The following is a 20,366-nucleotide window of genomic DNA, read 5'->3' as shown; positions in this document are numbered from 1 at the left end:
AGCTCTTATCCGGGTAAAAGCAGGCCTTACCCCTGCTTTTACCAGGCATAAGAATTTCACGGACATTCAGCGGGTGGAAATTCGGTAAATAGCGCAAATCTCCACCTGTGGATGCCCTTTTCCCGCAAGTTGTCGGTTTTAATGAATGGGCTTCGCATACCTAAACTTGGAAATTGTGCGACCCCTATGGATGCATGCACACCTCGTAGGTACCCGTAGGAGTCGCAAAATAGGGCTCTGTGAAATTCTATCCTATTATGATCACTCTTCCCCAGAGGAAACTTTACACTGAGCTTGCTAATTAACTCTGTCTCATTACACAATACAAGATCTAAAATTGCGTGTTCCTTGGTTCATTCACTGACATATTGTTCTAGGAAATTTTTGGATAATAAGGGAATCAAGGGATATGGAGATAGTGCAGGAAAGGGGAGTTGATTTCGAAGATCAACCATGATCTTATTGAATGGCGGAGCAGGCTCGGGTGGCCAAATGGCCTACTCCTGCTCCTATTTCTTATGAAACTGTCCCGAATGCAGACCATGAACTCATCCTCCAGACTACATTTGCCAATTTGATTTCACCAATCTATATGAAGAAGAATGCTGCAGTGTCAACAACAACAAACCTTGCATTTATATCGTGCCTTTAATGTAATCAAACTTCCCAAGGCACTACACAGGAGTGTTAGCAAACAACATTTAACACCGAGACATAGAAGGTGGTTTTAGGACCAGTGACTAAAACCTTACTAAAGGCGGTCGGTTTTAAGCAGCCTCTTCAAGGAGGAGAGAGAAGTACAGATGCAGAGTGGCTGATGGAGCAAATTCCAAATCATAGGTTCCAGGCAATTGAAGGTTTTGGAATCGGCAAGGAGGTTGGAATTGCAGGAGAGTAGAGACCTTGGAGGGTTGCAACACTGGAGGAGGTTACAGAGATATGGAGGGGTGAAACATGGAGGGATTTGAAAACAAGGATCAAAACTTTAAATCAAGGCATTGCCATAATAGAAGCCAATGTAGATCAGCGAGCATCGGGGCAATGGGTGAACGGGAGTAGGTGCAAGTTAGGATATGGTCTGCTGAGTTTCATTATTAACTTCCTGTTCCATGAATCACTCGGTGTCGAACGTATTCCTCCATACATTGCAAAGCTCTGTTGTCCACTTCTGGATTAAACTTATTGGCGAACAAAGTTTTCTGTTGGATGATCCAGTAAAGATCTCCAAACCCATATTCACAGACCTGATGGCGGTATCTTCCTGTACAAGGTGGATATAAAGCTCCTTTCGCTATATCACCAGCTTCAAATGACCACTTCACTGCTCGAGTAAGGACAGGTGCGTCACCCCTGTGGTGCCCGGCAGTGTATGGAATGGAGCCAGGTACCTCGGGCATTCTCTGCAGTGTTGCCCAGATGTGTTCATCGGGGCTGTAGGTATCCTCCGACCACTTGAAAAATGCCTGGATTTCCAGGTTCACAAACAAAATACTCACAAATTCCCTGGTGACCAGAATGTATGCGCTCCCCACAAACAAAGGGCTGCGTATGGGTGGGGGGCTCTTCTTTCGATCTGTTCTCACCATAATCTTGCGCACATCATAATGAAATTTCCACCGTCTCTGAAAGTCAATACCAAAAGCAATCATTTCTCATTTTCTAACTTAATTCTCATTTTCCTGCCACACCACAACTAGCATCAGTAACGATAAACGTTCATTGTCTCCATGACTTTAAACTTTATCTACTTTGTTTTGCTGGCATACATTTTGCGTGGAAAATGTTATTAACTAGTGCAGCTCAGAGAAGGAAGTGATGCAGAAATGACAAGGATGTGGCTCACTGCACTGCTACTGATGGCCAATTGAAGGGAAACGATGTGGGAAATGTGTCACCAAATTGGATCAGATTGGTTATTTAAAAATGTTCCTGTCACCCACAAGTATTGCATTTAGACATGTGACATAAAACAAGCCAATCAACGATCATAACTGAAAGGAAAGTATGTCAGGGCTTTGAAAACAATGTAGCAAACAGTAAATGTTCATCTGTCACGGCTTCAGTTGCCCAGGAAGAGAGCCCAATACAGCAAGTAAGAGGTCATCCTTCTATTCTTGTGCCCATACCAAGTGATTTCAAACATATGGGCCCGTATTTTCCGATTGCAGGTCTCCCGTAGGTGGAGGCCTGCGATCTGGAAAAATCTGCGCCCTTCCCCGAGGGCTCCCGGGATGCACACGCTTCCACTCCTGGGCCTCTCCAAACTCCAATTGTGCAGGGCCCACGTATCCGAGAGGCGCATGTAGTTCGCAGCATCCCTGGGATCACGCGGGTCATGGGGAGCCAATCACAGAAGGGAATCTCCCTTCATACATTTGACAGGAAGACACCTCACAGATCACAGAATCACAGAAACCCCACAGTGCAGATAGAGGCCATTTCGGCCTATCGAGCCTGCACCGACACATGTCCCACCCGATCCCCGTAACCCCGACACCAACACATATCCCACCCTATCCTTGTAACCCCACGTATTTAATCCCCCTAACACTAAGGGTCAATTTATCATAGCCAATCAACCTAACCCACACATCTTTGGACTGTGGGAGGAAACCAGAGCACCCGGAGAAAACCCACGCAAACACGGGGAGAATGTGCAAACTCCACACAGACAGTCGCCCGAGGCCGGATTCGAACCAGGGTCTCTGGCGCTGTGAGGCAACAGTGCTAACATAGTAAAACTTTAAATCATTTTTTTTTTTTTTTTTTTTTAAATCAGATTTTTAAAATGACTTGAAATTACAATAAATTAAGTGTTTCAAACCAAAATTTTATTTTAAGATAATTAAAGTATTTTACGAGGCTAAAAATTAAGTTACCTTTTTTAAAGTACTTTTAAATGATGAATCAGTGAAAAAAAATTTTTTTTTTTTTTTTTTTTTTACTTTTTTCAACTCTTAACCTGGTAAAATCAAGCGTAAGAATTTTAAGGGTTTTCTGTGGGCTGAGTGTCTCCAAAAAGCGGAACTATCCACCCGCAGGGGCCCTTCTCCAGGGCAGCTGAAGGATCTGTCAAGACCATTCTTGACAGATCGGAAATGCTGGTTTTCAGCGCATGCCTGACACTGGCATTTCCAATGTCCCTACAGGTGGGTACACAGCGCATACCCACCCGTAGGGATTGGAATATCTGGGCCATGTCGTCAGGCATGAGGTAATCTAAATTGAGATTCAGGTCAGCACTTGACTGTCCAGTGCAGTATAGCGGGAGATGTGAGACCACCTATAGTGACAGGTTCACAACCCTTGTGCTTCACCTCATGTGCAGTGTTACTACTGTCTAATGAAGAGCATGTTTCAAACCCTCAAATATCTATTCAGTTACTTATTACTACATTTAACCTCAACCACTGCCTCCTGGGTGGTGCAACCCACCTTGTCACTATCATCCGTGTTTAACAAAGCAAATGTACTGGGGAGAATGCTACTTATCTGCAAACATAGTCGTCATTGGTCAGGGAGTGATAACTATACTAGTGCGAGTAAACGAGTGAGTGAGGGAGTGAGGGATAGATGACTGGGTGGATGGACAGATGGGTGGATGGGTGAATGGATGGATGAAAAATCAGGATGAATGGATGGACACCCAACATTAATCTGGACCATGTACCTCTTTGTGTCCTGGTGCAGGGTCCGACTCTATAATGTTTGAGCCATTCATGGCCATGAGACTTTTGACTATCTCCCGGTTGGTTTTTATTGGATAGTCTTTTCCACAAACATTGATGAGGTATCTCCACGGGACAGAACTTCGCAGCAGCTCTTCCATACAGTTCAGATCAGCCTGAACTCTGTACCATGAGGCGTACGTCACTGTCTCCAATTTTCCAACAATGAAGACATTCGTGAAACAGGAAGCGATGGCCTGGACCGCTGAGTGAAATGGCTTTGGCGACTTCCTGTCCACATGGACACAGTAAACATTATGAGGAGCATAAATGCCTCTCAGCAGCCTCTCAAACATCTCGATGTTTTCATTGACCACCATAGAATAGGCCAGAGGGAAATCGCGTTCCAAGGCACTTAAGGTGAAAGTGATGTAGTTGCGGTTTTTAACAAAAGAATCACAGTCTCGGGTCATTGCTAAGTAATAACTTTCTGTGAAGGCCTTATATTTGTTTGTGATTGCGATTGAGTTTAAAAGAATGTTTTCAATGGCATCCGGGTCATCACTAATTATCTTCCAACAACTCGAGTTCTCCTCTGGCAGATGGACGGATTCATACCGTGCATCGTAAATTGGTTTTGGTTTAACTGGTATAAAATTGTTAATGAATAATTTTCCACTCCTGGCAAAATATGTATAAATATATATCACAAAGAGTCCACACAGGATTGATCTCATTACCACCCACCTGTCAGGAAACTGAGCCAACATCCTCATTGCCCTTCCACCGGTATTTGAAACGTAATTATGTAATCCGAGTTCCAGAGTTAATCATATGCAGAAATGCAAATATAAATGTTGCTCTTGAATAGGGACTCGAAATTTCAGACACTAATGAATTGGATCTAGATGCTCTGGGCTGATATTGCAATTGTGCATTCATTGGGATGCAGCCAGCTACCTTGATTGACAAGTCTCACAACCTCGGTGTCTAGTCCATCTTTGTGCTCGGTCGGTCTTTACACTTTCCCTCACTCTCCCCGTTCTTTGTGATTTGCTGTCACTCAGTGTCTCAGCTCCTTGTTGCAGAAAGTTAATCTTTGCTTCACAAAGGTCCTAATAACTGGATTCTCCACCAGGTATCTGCTATCACTTAGATTACTGATTCAAATTCCTCATTTCCTTATGTAACTTCCACCTGTCAGTCAAGGTCTCCTCAAAGGCGGCTCGTTGTCGTTCTCCTAAAAGACTCAAGATCCTAACAGATAAGGAAAAGAAAAGCGACATGTTTAATACAGTATAGAATAAGGGAACATAGCGTCAAATCAGGGATAGAGAAGAAAGAATTGCATTTATATAACACCATTTGCGACCTCAGCATGTCCCAAAGAACTGTAAACCAATGAAGTACTTTCTAAGGGCAAACACTGCAGTAATGCATGAAGTGCAGCAGTACTCAGTACTGTCCCCACCATAGCCCAGTGGTCTCTCAATATGGCCCCTCTGACTGTGCGTCACTACCTCCGTAATAATGCTTCGAAGGTAGTGCAATCCCTCAGTACTGCACCTCTGACATTGCAGTGCTCGCTCAGTACTGCATCACCAATAGTGCACCGCTCGCTCAGTACTGCCTGTCCAACAGTGCAGCATTACCTCAGTACTGCCTCTCTGACCATGCAGCACTCCCTCAGTACTGCCCATCTGAGTGCAGCGTTCCCTCAGTACTGCCCCTCCGACAGTACAGTGCTCCCACAGTACTGCCCCTCCGACAGTACAGTGCTCCCACAGTACTGCCCATCCGACACTGCACCACTCCCTCAGTACTGCCCCTCCAACACTGCAGCGCTCCCTCAGTACTGCCCTTCTGACAGTGCAGTGCTTCTTCAGTAGCACCCCTCAGATAAAGCAGCACTCCCTCATTACTGCCCCTCTGAAGGTGCAGCAGTTCCTCAGTACGGCCCCTCCAATAGTGCAGCACTCCCTCAGTACTAGGACTCCTAAGGTGGCGCAATTCCAAAGTACTGACTCACGGACAATGCAGAACATCCTCAGTATTGCCCCATCGACAGCACAGTACAACCTCATTATTGACCCTGCGACAGTGCAGCACTTCTTCAGTACTGCCCCTCTGACAGCACAGCACTCCCCCAGTACTGCCTGTCCGACAGTGCAGCGCTCCCTCAGTATTGCCCCTCCAACAGTGCAGCACTTCCTCAGTACATCCCTCAGATAAGCTAGCCCTCCCTCGGTACTGCCGCTCAGACAGTGTAGCGCTCCCTCAGTACCACCCCTCAGAGTGCAGCTCTCCATCAGTGCTGGACCACCAAGATTGCAACTCTCCCTCATGACTGCCCATCAGACAGAGCAACACTCACCCAGTATTTATGCTCCAAAAGAACTGCACTTCCTCAGTGCTGGCCATCCGATGGTGCATCTCTCTCTGTGCTAGCACTTCAACAATGCAGCACGCCCTCAGTACTGGCCCTCCTAATGTGTCGCAACTCCAAAGTACTGACTCACGGGCAATGCAGAAATTCCTCAGTACTGCCCCATCGACAGCACAGTACAACCTCATTATTGACCCTGCGACAGTGCAGCACTTCCTCAGTACTGCCCCTCCGACAGCACAGCACTCCCACAGTACTGCCCCTCTGAGAGTGCAGCACTTCCTCAGTACCATCCCTCATAAGCTAGCCCTCCTGCAGTACTGCCGCTCAGACAGTGCAGCAGCCTCAGTACCACCCCTCAGACAGTGCAGCTCTCCTTCAGTGCTGGAACACCACTTTGCAAATCTCCCTCATGACTGCCCATCAGACAGTGCAGCACTCACCCAGTACTGATGCTGCAAAAGAACTGCACTTCCTCAGTGCTGGCCATCGATGGTGCATCTCTCTCTGTGCTAGCACTTCAACAGTGCAGCACGCCCTCAGTACTGGCCCTCCTAGTGTTGCAACTCCAAAGTACTGACTCACGGAGAATGCAGAACATCCTCAGTATTGCCCCATCGACAACACTATGTTATAAATCTCATCATCATGAAGAAACTACTCATGAAATAACACTGGATGGCCAGCTGGTGGCGCCGTCCAAGGAGTATAAAAACTTGGGCGTGGGCCCAGCTTGCCCAGGGACATTTTGTAAGACAGGAACTAGTGAAGTACAACTCGACCTCTATGCTCTTAAACAAGTTGATTAAAGCCTTGCTTTGTACTCAAACCAAGTGCGCAGTGAGTTTTATTACATCACAGTATATCCTCATTATTAACCCTGCGACAGTGCAGCACTCTCTCAGTACTGACCCTCCGAGAGTATAGCACTTCCTCAGTACTGCACCTCTGACACTCCCTCAGTCCTGGCCTTCCGATGGTGCATCACTCTCTCAGTACTGCCCCTCCGACAGTGCAGTGCTCTCTCAGTACTGTCATTCCAACAGTACAGCACTCCCTCAGTACTGGCGATCTGGCAAAGCAGCGCTCCTGCCAGATGGCCCTTCTGAAGCTATTACATAGAAACATAGAAGATAGGAGCAGGAGTAGGCCATTCGGCCCTTCGAGCCTGCTCCGCCATTCAATGTGATCATGGCTGCACCCTCTGTACTGCACCTCCGACAATGCAATGCTCCCTCAGTACTGCCGCTCCAAGAGTTGAGAGTCCTCAGAACTGACAATCTGAGAGGACAGCGCACATTCAGTACTGCCCTACATCAACCCTGCACCCTTAGTACCAGCTCTCCAACAGTGAAACAATCCCACACTAAAGTCCCTCTGACATTGCAGCACTCCCCAATACTGATTCTCCCATGGTACTGCACTCACTGCCCTTCCAACAGTGCAGAGCTGCCTCAGTGCTAACAATCCGGCAGTGAAACACTCAGAGTACTGCCTCTGTGACAGAGCTGCACTCCTTTAGTGCTACCAGTCCGACAGTGCAGGTCTCCCTCAGTAGTGAACATCGCAAGTGAAGTACTTTATCAGTTCTGCCCCTTCAAGAGGGTAGGCTCCCTTAGTACTGAATCTCAAAGTACAGCACTCGCTCAGTACTTCCCTTCTGACTGTACAGCACTCCTTCAGCACTGCCCCTTAGATAGTGCAACACCCCCATAGTGCCGCACTTCTGACAGATCAGAACTCCCTCAGTGTTGTCCTCAAAGTGCAACAATCCCTAACCACTGACCCTGCGATAGTGCAGCAGTCTCTCAGTTCTGATACTCCAAAAGTACTGCACTACCTCAGTCCTGACCCTCCGATGGTGCATCGCTCTCAGTACTGACCAATCAACAGTGCAGCACTTCCTCAGTACTGCTCCTGATAGTGGAGCTGCCTCTCAGTACTGACTATCCGATAGTGGAGAAATGCCAAAATACTGATTCTCCGACAGTGCAGCACTCCCTCATTACTGACACTCAGAGTACAGCACCTCCTCAGTATTGCCCCTTCGATAGTGCAGCATTCCCGCAGTACCACCTTTCCACAGTGCAACAATGTTATTATGAGTCTCAGAGTGCAGCACTCCATCAGTACTGACCCTCCGACAGTGCAGCTCTCCCAAAGTACTGAATCTCCAACACTGCAGCATTCCCTCAGTACAGCCACTCCGACTCTACAGCACTGCATCAGTACTGATAATTCGAAAGTGCTGCAACCCATCAGTACTGATCCTATGACAGTGCAGCTATCTCTCAGTGCTGCCCCTATGGTAGTAGAGCAATCACTCAGCACTGACCCTCCGGCAGTGTACTTCCTCACTACTGTCACTGCGTGAGTACAGTACACACCAGTACTGCCCTACACCAGCCTGCACGCTTTCAGTACTGCCTCTGATGCAGTCACACTCCCTAAGACTGACTATGAAGATACTGCATTTCCTCAGTACTACGCCTCCAACAGTGTAGCATTCCCTCAGTACTGCACGTCCGCTGGTGTAACGCTCCCTCAGTACTGACCCCTTCGATGGTGCATTGCTCTCTCAGAACTGCCACTTCCACAGTGCAACGCTCACTCAGTGCTGTACCAGATAATGCATCAGTTCATAATTACTGACCTCCAAATGTGCAGCACTCCCTCAGTACTCACCCACTGTCAGTGCAGCAGAGGCTCATTTGAGCCACTACAACAGCGCAGCAGCCCTTCTGTACTGCCCACCTGGCAGTGCAGGTGTTGTTCAGTACTGACACTCCGAGTACAGCAGACCCTCAATACTGCCCTAGATTAGCCCTGCACTCCCTCAGTATTGGCTGGCAGTGCAGCACTCCTTCAGGACTGCCCCTCTGACAGTGCAGTGCTCCCTCATTATTGATGCTCGGACAGTTCAGCACTCTCTCACTATTAGCCTAAATATATAAACAAAACAGGAAAAGAGAGAGCATAGGAAAGAATAAAGGGATGTCATTAATGGCAATGGAATAAATAGAGTTATAGAACAGGAGTCCAAAAATAAGGTTAAACATAAAGTGAGAGGAAATCATACTAAAATGAGTTAAACTCTCTGTACAGCAATGCACAGAGTGTCCGTAATGAATCAGGGGAGATGGAGGAAATCATGCCTTGCGAGGAACCAAACATAGTAGGGATTAGAGAGAGGTGGTTACAGAAAAATAATGACTGTGAATTAAACATTGTAGAATATAACGGCCTAGAAATTCAGTATAGCCGCATTTGGGGCGCTAGTCCTGGCGATGCGCATAGTTTAGCGCCAGGCGCAATTTAGCGCGACATTGGGTTGCAGCGCCCCTAAAGGTGATTGCGGCACTAAATCAGGCACTGCACGCTACTCTTAAGGCGCGAACCCGGCAGCGCAACCCAATTTTGCCACGGCGGGGTGCATCGAGGGTGCTGTCAATAACCACTTTCCCGGAGATACAGTGGTGCCGGCCAGCTCTTAAAGGGGCAGGTCAACTGGCATCACCAGACACACTCACTGCCTTGTCGGCCTTCAAAGCGGTGGGAGCCTACCTGTGGCGCACCAGCCTAGCAAGACATGGAAAGGGTGAGGCAGAGGGCGGAACGCCTCACTGATGGGGCCTTGGATGCTTTGGTTGGCGCAGTGGAATCAAGGCCAAGGAAGGTGGTCGGAATGTGATTTATGTTTTGGACAGTCTCCCAGGTGTGAGATGCAGTTATGTGTCAGTGTATTAGTTTTGCTTTCTGTTGCCATAGCTTTCTCATGTTTGAAGGAACCACATTTTGTGTAATGAAACACTTTCTTCATTTACAATGGCCATGCCTGCTATTTACATGCATCTTGCCCTTCACAGGCTTGGGGGGTAATCAGACCATTTCCATTCCTGTTCTTGGAATGGCAGCAAGCATTCCGCGAGAGGGGCCTAGAAGCTAATTCTGATCAGCCTCTGACACGCAGCCTGAGAAGAGCCGCCCGCGTAGAAGGTCAGGCCAGCAGCCATCTTCTCAGCCACCGACAGAGATGTCCTGCACCTTATCTGAGGCTGCAGATCTGGCACAGCTCAGTCACCACCTCCTTTCTAAATCGCAGCCTTCTGACACACTGCTCCTCTGGCATGTTCATGTAGGAAAACTGCTGTGGGATAACCCTGCCAGCGTAAGGTCTGCTGTGGCGACGTCTGTTGGCCCTCCTCCATCTGGCCATGCCCGCCCCCCTCTCCCAGCGTCTCAGTGCCCTTTCCAGATGATTCAGCAGCAGGACGTTCCCCTCCAATGCAGCCCCCATAATAAGTGCCCACAGGAAGGTTCCCCGTTGTCAAGGCTCACCAACAGCAAGGCTGAAGATCGTCTGCCTGCGCTGGCTCAGTGGTCAAATGGCTCTGTGTGCAGCTCAGCAACTCTTTGTAGCTCTCGAGGAAGTTGTGATCCAAAAATGGCTGCCACTTTTAAACCACACCAGTCCCCTTTAAATAACGCTCCTCCAGCCCGAGAGCGACTTGGCAAGGCCCAGGTAAGCTGTCACTATTAGCGGCAGGCGCTACGGAGGGGGGCGCCACTGAATTTCCGGTCCGGGGCACCCAAAAAGCGTTGCACACTCAAATGACATCATAATCAGCCTGCGCCCATGAGCGGGCGCTAAGATTTAGCGCCGGCGCTAAATGCGTGCTCAATATGGGGCGAGGCACTAGGCACCTTGTGCCCGCCTGGATATTGGCTAACGCCCCAAATCACAGGCTCTTTACACGCTAATCGCTGGTGCTACCAACCGAATTTCTCCCCCAACATATTTAGAAAAGATAGGTAGGGAAAAAGGGGAGGTGGAGTAACTGGACTTATTAGGGATAACATAATGGCAGTAGAATGGCAGATATCAGCAAGACAGAAATAGAATCCATATGGATGGAGATAAAAGGTAATGGCCCGTCATTTCTGACGGGAGGCTTCCTGAATCTGGATACCTCCTATCGGAAAAAATCTACGAACTCACCCGAGGGCTCCCGGAGTGGGTACACCTCCGATCCTGGGCCTCTCCAAAGTCAAAATATGCAGAGCCTATGTATCCCAGGGGCGCATGCAGTTCGCAAACGTTCCTGGGATCACATGGGGCAGGCCGGCCAATAGAAGGAATCACCCTTCACACTTTTGACAGGTAGACCTGTCCAATATATGAATGGAGATCACTGTAGAAAGCACAGTAAAACATTAAATAATTATTTTTATTTTTTTTAAATCACATTTTTAAAATGAGTTAAAATTATAAAAAATTATATATTTTAAACAAAAATGTAATTTATTAAAATTATTAAAGTTTTTTACGTGGCAAAAAATAAACTTACCTTTTTTAAAAGTATTTTCAAATTATAAATGATTATAAAGAATTAAAATAAAGAGCATTCTTGACAGATTGGAAAAAAGCAGTTTTCAGCGCATGCCTGAAACCAGCATTTCCAATGTCCCTACAGGTGTGTACACAGACGTGCAGGCATTGGGAAACATGGGCCTTTAACGGATCGATCACACGAATAGGCGTAGTCTACAGGCCACATAATAGAAGAAAGGACATTGAGGAAGAAGTATGCAGAAAAATTAAGGAAACGAGTAAAAAAACATAGGCCCAGAAATTCGGGTTGGGGGCTTCCCGCGGGTGCAAGCCCCCGACCTGCACTTACCTAGCACGCCGGCTGTTGAGCTGTGGGCCCGTGTGGGATTCCGATCCTGGGCCTGCTCCAACTGCCGGCGCGCAGTGCTCGTGTATCCCAGGGGCGCAGTTAGTTCAGTGCGTCCCCTGGGATCACGTGGGCCATGGAGAGCCAATGGTAGCAGGGAATGCTTCATTCATAAGTTTGACAGGAAGAGCTGTCAAAACCTTAAACACTATAAGCCCCAAAACATCACTAAAACTTTAAAATAACAATTATATAAAATAACTATTTTAAACAATAATTTAAATTTTTGAAAAAATTATATACATTTTCTAGCGGGGCTAAAAATCAACTTAACTTTCTTTAAAGTATTTAAAAATAATAAACCTGTGAAAAAAATGTTTTAATTTTAGTTAATTCACCACTTACCTTTTAAAAAGCAGGCCTTGTGCCTGCTTTTTAAAAAAGTGTAACTGCTGGAGACTTACCCTCCTGGAAAAAAACCGTAAGTTCAATGCACATGCGCTGCCTCTCCGGCACATGCGTTTGACCACTGATCCCCTTCTTTCAGGGGAATGGAAGTGCTGGTTTGCTGTGCATGCATGAAACTGGCACTTTTGTTGGGCCTACGCGCGAGTACCCCATGCGTACTCACGCGTTGGGACCCATATTTCTGGGCCCATATAGTCACACAGTACAGAAAGAGGCCCTTCGGTCAATCATGTCCACGCCGGCCATCAAGCCCTGTCTATTCTAAAGTATTTTCCAGCACTTGTTCCATAGCCTTGTATGCTATGGCATTTCAAGTGCGCATCTAAATGCTTCTTGAATGTTGAGGGTTCCTGCCTCTACCACATTTTCAGGCAGTGAGTTCCAGATTCCAACCACCCACTGGGTGAAAAACTTTTTCCTCAAATCCCCTCTAAACCCCCTGCCCCGTACCTTGAAACTATGCCCCCTGATTATTGAACCCTCTACTAAAGGGAAATGTTACTTTCTATCTACCCTATCTATGCCCCTCAATTTTTTACACATCAATCAGGTCCCCCCTCAACCTTCTCTGCTCTAAGGAAAATAACCCCAGCCTGCCCAGTCTCTCTTCATAGCTGAAGCGCTCCAGCCCAGGTAACATCCTGGTGAATCTCCTCTGCACTCTTTCCAATGCAATCACATCCCTCCTATAGTATGGCGACCAGAACTGCAAACAGTATTACAGCTGTGGCCTAACTAACGTTTTCTACAGTTCCATCATAACCTCCCTGCTCTTATATTCGATGCCTTGGCAAATGAAGGCAAGTATCCCATATGCCTTTTTAACCACCTTATCTATCTGTCCTGCTGCCTTCAGGGATCTATGTACATGCACACCAAGGTCCCTCTGGTCCTCTGTCCTTCCTATGATCCTACCATTCATTGTGTATTCCCTTGCCTTGTTAGTCCTCCCAAAGTGAATCACCTCACTTTTCAGGGTTAAATTCAATTTGCCACTCTTCTGCCCATCGAACCAGGCCGTCTATATGTCCTGTAGCCTGAGGCTTCCCTCCTCGCTATTTACCACTCCATCAATTTTCATATCATCTGCAAACTTACTGATCATACCTCCTACATTCATATCTAAATCATTAATGTATACTACAAATAGCAAAGGACCCAGCACCGATCCATGTGGTACACCACTGGACACAGGCTTCCAGTCACAAAAACGACCTTCACCCTCTGCCTCCTGCCACTAAGCCAATTTTGGATCCAGTGTGCCAAATTTCCCTAGATCCCATGGGCTCTTACCTACTTGACCAGTCTCCTATGTGGGATTTTGTCAAAAGCCTTACTGAAGTCAATGTAGACTACATCAACTGCACTACCCTCATCCACACACCTAGTCACCCCCTCGAAAAATTCAATCAAATTGGTCATACATGATCTCCCACTGACAAAGCTACGCTGACTATCCCTGATTAATCCCTGGCTCTCCAAGTGGAGACTAATTCTGTCCCTCAGACGTTTTTCCAGTAATTTCTCTACCACTGATGTTAGGCTCACTGGCCTGTAATTCCCTGGTTTACCCCTACTACCTTTCTTGAACAATGGTACTACATTAGCTGTTCTCCAGTCCTCTGGCACCTCCCCTGTGGCCAGAGTGTTTCTGAAAAATTGTGTCAGAGCCCCTGCAATCTCCTCCCTTGCCTCACACAGCAGCCTGGGATGCATCCAGTCAGGGCCTGGGGATTTATCCATTTTTAAGCCCGCTAAAACCGTGTGGTAAACCACTGTTTGTATTCCTGTTTGTATTCCACTGTGTACATGCCTGGACATGCCTCGGCTGACTCCTCCCACAGGTCCTAGTATAAAGGTGACTGCTCCCCAGCCCTTGTATCCTGGACCGGTCGACCACTCGAGGCAGACCTCCATTCTGTTGTTAATAAAAGCCTTTAGTTACTCTTCTAACTCTCAGTCTTTTATGAGTAATTGATAGCGCAAACCGCTATTACCTCCTCCCTCTCAATACTAATTTGTTCAAGTATATCACAATCCCCATGCCCGATTTCTATGCCTACATCACCCTTCTCCATAGTGAACACAGATGCAAAATATTCATTTAAAACCTCACCTACATCCTCCAGCTCTTTACACAGATTGCCACTTTGGTCCCTAAAGGGCCCGACTCTTTCCCTGGTTATCCTTTTGCCCTTTTTATACTTCTAAAACACCTTGGGATTTTCCTTTCTTTTTTACCCTCCTGTGTTTTTTCATGCCCCCTCTTCGTTCTCCTATTTTCTTTTTTAAGTACCACCCTGCACTTTCTGTACTCTTCTAGGGCTTCCACTGTTGTTAGTCTTTTGTATCTGCCAAAAGCCTCCCTTTTTTTACTAATCCATTCTTGTATATCCCTTGACATCCAGAGTTCCCTGGGGGTGTTGGTCCCACACTTCACGGGAACATGTTGGCATTTTTCTCTCTCTATTTCCTTTCTGAAAGACTTCCATTGCTCTGATGTGGATTTCCCTACAAGTAGCTGATCCTAGTCCATTTTGGCCAGATCCTGCCTTATCATATTAAAATCGGTCCCTCAATTTGGAACCATTGGGCCAAAAATTCGTGTCCAAATGCGCGAGTACGGTCTGGGTACTCACGCATCTGGCCGGTGGAAATGCCGGCGTTCAGCATGCACAGCGCATGCGGGGAACGCCGGCATTTCCAGTCCTCTGAACGAAGGGGTTCAGAGGCACAGCGCGTGCGACTGCACAGGCAGCGCATGCGCAGTGAACTTCGTCGATTTCATTCATGGATTCAGTGAGGGTAAGTCCTTACAAGTTACACTTGAAAAAAGCATGTGTAAAGTTGTTCCAAGGCTGCGGAGGAAGATATATTTTATCGTGGAGCTTCTGAAAGGCAATATTTTTGTTTGGGAAAGGGAGGAAGTTATTTTAAGAAATTTTAAGTAAGTTTTAAAGTTTATAATTTTTTTTTTTTTTTTTTTTTTTTAAAACGAGTTTTCAGAATGGTAGGCAGAAGGAGCAATTGTGGCTGTGTGAATGGAATGTGAAAATGAGTGTTCTAAAATGAGTAATGTAACATTTCCAGCATTTAAGAAACTTTTCATCAGTAATAAGTGATTATGTATGTATGTCCGCATATATTCCTTTACGTATATGTATGTATGTTTTATATTCCTTTACTTATGTGTATGAATGTATGTTTTTAATTATGATTTTCCAATAAGTTACTTTCTCTGAAAGTCATAATTAAATAATACATTCATACACATAAGTAAAGGAATATATACATAACACGCAAAGGAATATATACAGACATACATACTTTCAGAAGCTCCACGATAAGAAATATCTTCCTCCGCAGCCTCTGGAGCAACTGTACCCATGCTTTTTTCATCTGTAAGTTGTAAGGACTTGACCTCACTGAAAGCATGAATGAAAGCGGCGAATTTTACTGCGCATGCGTTCTGCCTCTGAACCCCTTCGTTCAGAGGACAGGAAATGCCGGTTTTCCCCGCATGCGCTGTGCATGCTGAAAAGCGGCATTTCCTCCGGCCAGACGCGCAAGTACCCCGACCGTACTTGCGCATTTGGAAGGGAATTACTGGGCCAACATTTTACATGTCAATAAAATGAAAAATTTAACAATTGCACGATTTGCCCCCTCGCATCTGCGACTGAGGGTCCAAGGAGGTGCATTGCGCAAGAGGTCATCGTCGTACGTATCCTCACACTGTTCCCTTTCGGGAACTGTATGAAGTGGTGGAAGGATTTATGGCCGTGATTAACGCTCATTCCGTGACCATAACCATCTTTGAACCAGCCATTAGGGTGGTTAGTCCTATGGCGTGAGGGTTTTAAGGGCTCCCACAACCCATCTGAGGGGGTGGGGGGGCCACCCACACCCACGGACGCAAGTATCCCGCTGGATGTCCACCCAGAATTTATAGTTGGAGCTCCGACTCCACTTGCCGGACTGTCTGGAGTGGGGTTCGAAACCCTACTCCTTCTGGCCCAGCGGCGGGGATGCTTACTGCTACGCAAAAGGCCCACTCCGCACAAAAGGTGATGCCCATACGTTTCCTGCGCCTTTTCCCTCCCCGTGACTGGAGCCCTATGCTGCCACTTGAAAGACCAAGCTATCATCTGCCCTTTTTGCGGCGCCTTTGACTTCTCATTACCAATAATGAGCAGGCGCTGCGCCTCCACCTCCTTGAGGAGATTGCTGAGGTCATCATCAGTTCAATTGAGAGTTCTTTTAATGCCGTGAATTGTGCTCATTCCAGCCATTTCACGTTGCTAATCGGATTGGGCCTTTGGCATAGCGGTAGGATCCCCGCCGCTGGGCCAGATCAGGGTAGGGTTTCGAACCCCGCTCCAGACAGTCCCGGCAAGTGGAGTTGGAGCTCCGGCTCTAAATTCTGGGTTGACATCCAGTGGGATATTTGCGTCCATGGGTGTGGGTGGCCCCCCTCCTTGTATAGCTTGTGGGAGCCCGTAAAACCCTCCCGCCATAGGACTAACCGCCCTAATGGCTGGTTCAAAGATGGTTACGGTCACGGAATGAGCGTTAATCATGGCCATAAATCCTTCCGCCACTTCATACAGTTCCCCAAAGGGAACAGTGTGAAGACACGTATGACGACGACATTGCTAAATAAATAAATGGAATTTAAAAAATTCTTTTAGGGTTTTTAAAAGTCTTTAAATTGCTTTAATTCTGTTTAAAACTACTTCAGATTCTTCAAAATAATGTAAACGTTTTCAAAAGTTTATAAAAGTTACCAAAAGCTTCAAAGAACTTCCAAAAACCTATTTAAACTGCTGCTTTGCATGTAAAAATGCTTAGCAGCTTGGCAGAAACATTGGGGGCGTGTCCTGTTAAACTGAGACCTCAAGGGGCATGTCTCAGTTGCACAGCACGCTACAGGCTTCGCACTGGCTGCACTCCTGGGCGGCGTGACATCAGACGCTGCCCGGGAGTCAACATTTTAAAACAGCAATTCCAGGCGTCCCTGAAGCTCAACGGCCGGCGCGTCGGGTAAGTGCAGATCGGGGGCTTACACGCGCGGCAAGCCCCCGACTCGAATTTCTGGGCCATTATTTCCAGTCCATCACAGAATCACAGAAACCCCACAGTGCAGATAGAGGCCATTTCGGCCCATCGAGCCCGCACCGACACATATCCCACCCGATCCCTGTAACCCCTACACCAACACATATCCCACCCTATCCTCGTAACCCCACGTATTTAATCCCCCTAACACTAAGGGTCAATTTATCATAGCCAATCTACCTAACCCGCACATCTTTGGACTGTGGGAGGAAACCGGAGCACCCGGAGGAAACCCACGCAAACACGGGGAGAATGTGCAAACTCCACACAGACAGTCACCCGAGGCCGGATTCGAACCCGGGTCCCTGGCGCTGTGAGGCAACAGTGCTAACCACTATGCCACCGTGCTGCCCATCCTCCATCTTTGGCCTTTTCCATGACTACTTTAAATCTCACCGAATTATGGTCACTGTCACCAAAATGCTCTCCTACTGACATTCTACCTCTTGCCTGGCTACATTCCCTAGAATTAGGTCCAGTACCACCCCCTCTCTTGTAGGAATTTCTACATGTGGCTCAAAGCGCTCTCCTGGATGCACTTTAAAAATTCCGCTCCCTCTAAGCCTTTCGCACTCTGACTATCCCAGTTAATATTGGGGAAGTTGTAATCCCCTACTATTATTACCCTATTATTTCTACACTTCTGCGATTTGCCTACATATCTGTTCCTCTGTCTCCTCCTGACTGTTTGGGGGCCTATAGTACACTCCCAGCAATGTGCTTGCCCCTTTTTGTTTTTATGTTCTACCCCTATGGCCTCATTAGAGGAAGCTGCTACGATATCATTCCTCCTTACAGCAGTAATTGATTCCATGATTAATATTGCAACACCCCCTTCTCTTTCACATACACTCTGTCTCGCCTGATGATTCTATACCCCGGAATATTGAGCTGCCAGTCCTGCCCCTCCCTCAACCATGTCTCTGTGATAGCAGTAATATCATACTCCCATGTGTTCATAAACACTTTCAATTCATTTGCCTTACTCGCAAGACTACTTAAATTAAAATTAATGCCATCCAGTCTTGCCATACTCAATTCAATTTGCTTTATTGGCATGACAAGGTACATCTTATGTTGCCAAAGCATCGAAAAACATTCATGGTTGAACACATAAATACAGATCTATCCATACAGTGTATAAACAGATATATCCCTGAGTGTATAAATATACATTCATATAATTTGTATATTGTTGAGATACCGCGGCAAACGTGGGAGTCGAGACCAGAGCTATTGAATACACAACTGCTTTATTCCAACCACATGACAAACAGGAACTAGAAAAGCCCGCGCATCCACTTAAATACTTCCCAGACAGGAAGTGCTCCCGGCAGCCTGTCCCTGCGGGAAACAAGTTGCTGGAGGAAAGGGCCCCCGGCTGGGGGCTTCTGCTTAGACTGTCTGTGCCGCCGTGAGCGGATTATGTCCAGTGGTGGCGTGTCGCCACAATATACTCTTATCTTATATTTAGTGGCTGTCCCTCTGTTTATGGCAAGCTGTAACATAGTGTGCCGCTAAGGTTACACAATTTCTCTCTTCTCCTAGTAGGTATGGGAGTTTTTGGTCGTCGTTCAAATTTCTGAATTCCGGGCATATTTTTGTGAATTTTGGGTAGAAATTCTACCTTATGCCCTGATATTTTCTACAAGCTGTGAGGAAGTGCATCTCTGTCTCCACCACTCCCTGACTGCAGTGAGAGCATACCCTGTCCTCTCTTGGTAGCCGGGTCTGCCTGTGTCTACCTTTTTCGATCGCCAGGCTATGTTCACTAAGTCTGTACATTGTCAACATTTGGCTGTGCATCATCCCCTACTATGCTCCACTCCGTATCCCATCCACCTGCCAAGTTAGTTTAAACCTCCCCGCAAGGATGTTGATTCCATTCCGGTTTAGGTGCAACCCATCCGACTTGTACAGGTCCCACCTTCACCAGAAGCAGAACCAGTGATCCAAGAAACTAAAGCTGTCCCTCCTGCACCAACTCTTTAGCCATGCATTCATCTGCTCTATCCTCCTATTCCTATACTTACTAGCATGTGCCAATGGGAGTAATCCAAAGATTACAACCTTTGAGGTCCTGCTTTTTTATCTGCTACCTAGCTCCCTAAATTCTTGTTGCAGGAGCTCATCCCTCTTTCTACCCATGTCGTTGGTACCAATGTGAACCATGACCACTGACTGTTCGCCCTCCCCCTTCAGAATGCCCTGCAGCTGTTCAATGACATCCTTGACCCTGGCAGCATACCATCCTGGAGTCATGTCTGCGGCCACAGAACGGTCTATCTGTTCCCCTTACGATAGAATCCCCTATCACTATAGCTCTCCCACTCTTTTTCCAATAGAGTAATAATCATTGGGGATTTCAGCTACCCCAATATTAATTGGACAGAAGGGGATAAGGGAACACTGTGTACATAAATCCATTCTGACCCAGTATGTAACAAGCCCAACAAGGGAGGATTCATTATTTCACTGAGTAATGGGGAATGAATCAGAGCAGATAAGAGAAATAGAAGTAGGGGAATATATAGGCAATAGTGACCATAATATAACATGTATTATGATAATTGAGAAGGACATAACTATGACAAGAACCAGGTTAATAAATTGGAGGAATGCTGACTTTGAAGGGCTGAGAATAGAACTTGGGGGGGGGGGGGGGGGGGGGAAATGGGCAACGATGTAGAACAGCAATGTTGAATACATTTAAAACTGTGTTCAACAGAGTGCAGGAAAAAAATATTCTGCTAAAAGGAAAGAGCAAACTAAACAATAATGAGGCTCCGTGGGTGACTAAAGCCATAACGAAACAATTGAGGGTAAGGAAAGAGTCATACATTAAGTACATAGACAGCAGAGGAGTGCATGATAAGGGAGAATACAAAAAGATTAGGAGGGAAATCAAAAAAACAATTAGGGAGGCAAGGAGCAACTATGAAATTAATTTATCAAGGAACATAAAACAAAATAGTAAATACAAATATTTTATAGGCACATCAATAAAAATAAATGTTGGGATGGGAATAGGGCCATTAAGGGATAGAC

The 20,366-nt window shown here is 46.6% G+C and overlaps 1 protein-coding gene across 4 annotated transcripts in view; it reads right to left on the bottom strand.

The window, feature by feature from the left end:
- Positions 1 to 629: 629 nt before the first annotated feature.
- Positions 630 to 20,366, bottom strand: part of LOC147092765 (beta-1,3-galactosyl-O-glycosyl-glycoprotein beta-1,6-N-acetylglucosaminyltransferase 3-like) — a 33,830-nt gene continuing 14,093 nt past the window's right edge. For all 4 annotated transcript variants that reach the window (XM_085976012.1, XM_085976011.1, XM_085976014.1 and 1 more), the window contains 2 exons: positions 3,671 to 4,925; positions 630 to 1,622 (listed from right to left, as the gene is read on the bottom strand). In XM_085976012.1, the coding sequence (XP_085832138.1) occupies positions 1,095 to 1,622; positions 3,671 to 4,444 (1,302 nt within the window). In that variant the 5' untranslated portion in view covers positions 4,445 to 4,925 and the 3' untranslated portion in view covers positions 630 to 1,094. The remainder of the gene's footprint in view (positions 1,623 to 3,670; positions 4,926 to 20,366) is intronic.

This window comes from Somniosus microcephalus, unplaced genomic scaffold, assembly GCF_052327205.1.
Source record: "Somniosus microcephalus isolate GS21.2 unplaced genomic scaffold, FLI_Smic_1.0 unresolved_chr2, whole genome shotgun sequence".
Taxonomy (NCBI): domain Eukaryota; kingdom Metazoa; phylum Chordata; class Chondrichthyes; order Squaliformes; family Somniosidae; genus Somniosus; species Somniosus microcephalus.
This window is presented reverse-complemented; position numbering and strand designations above follow the sequence as displayed.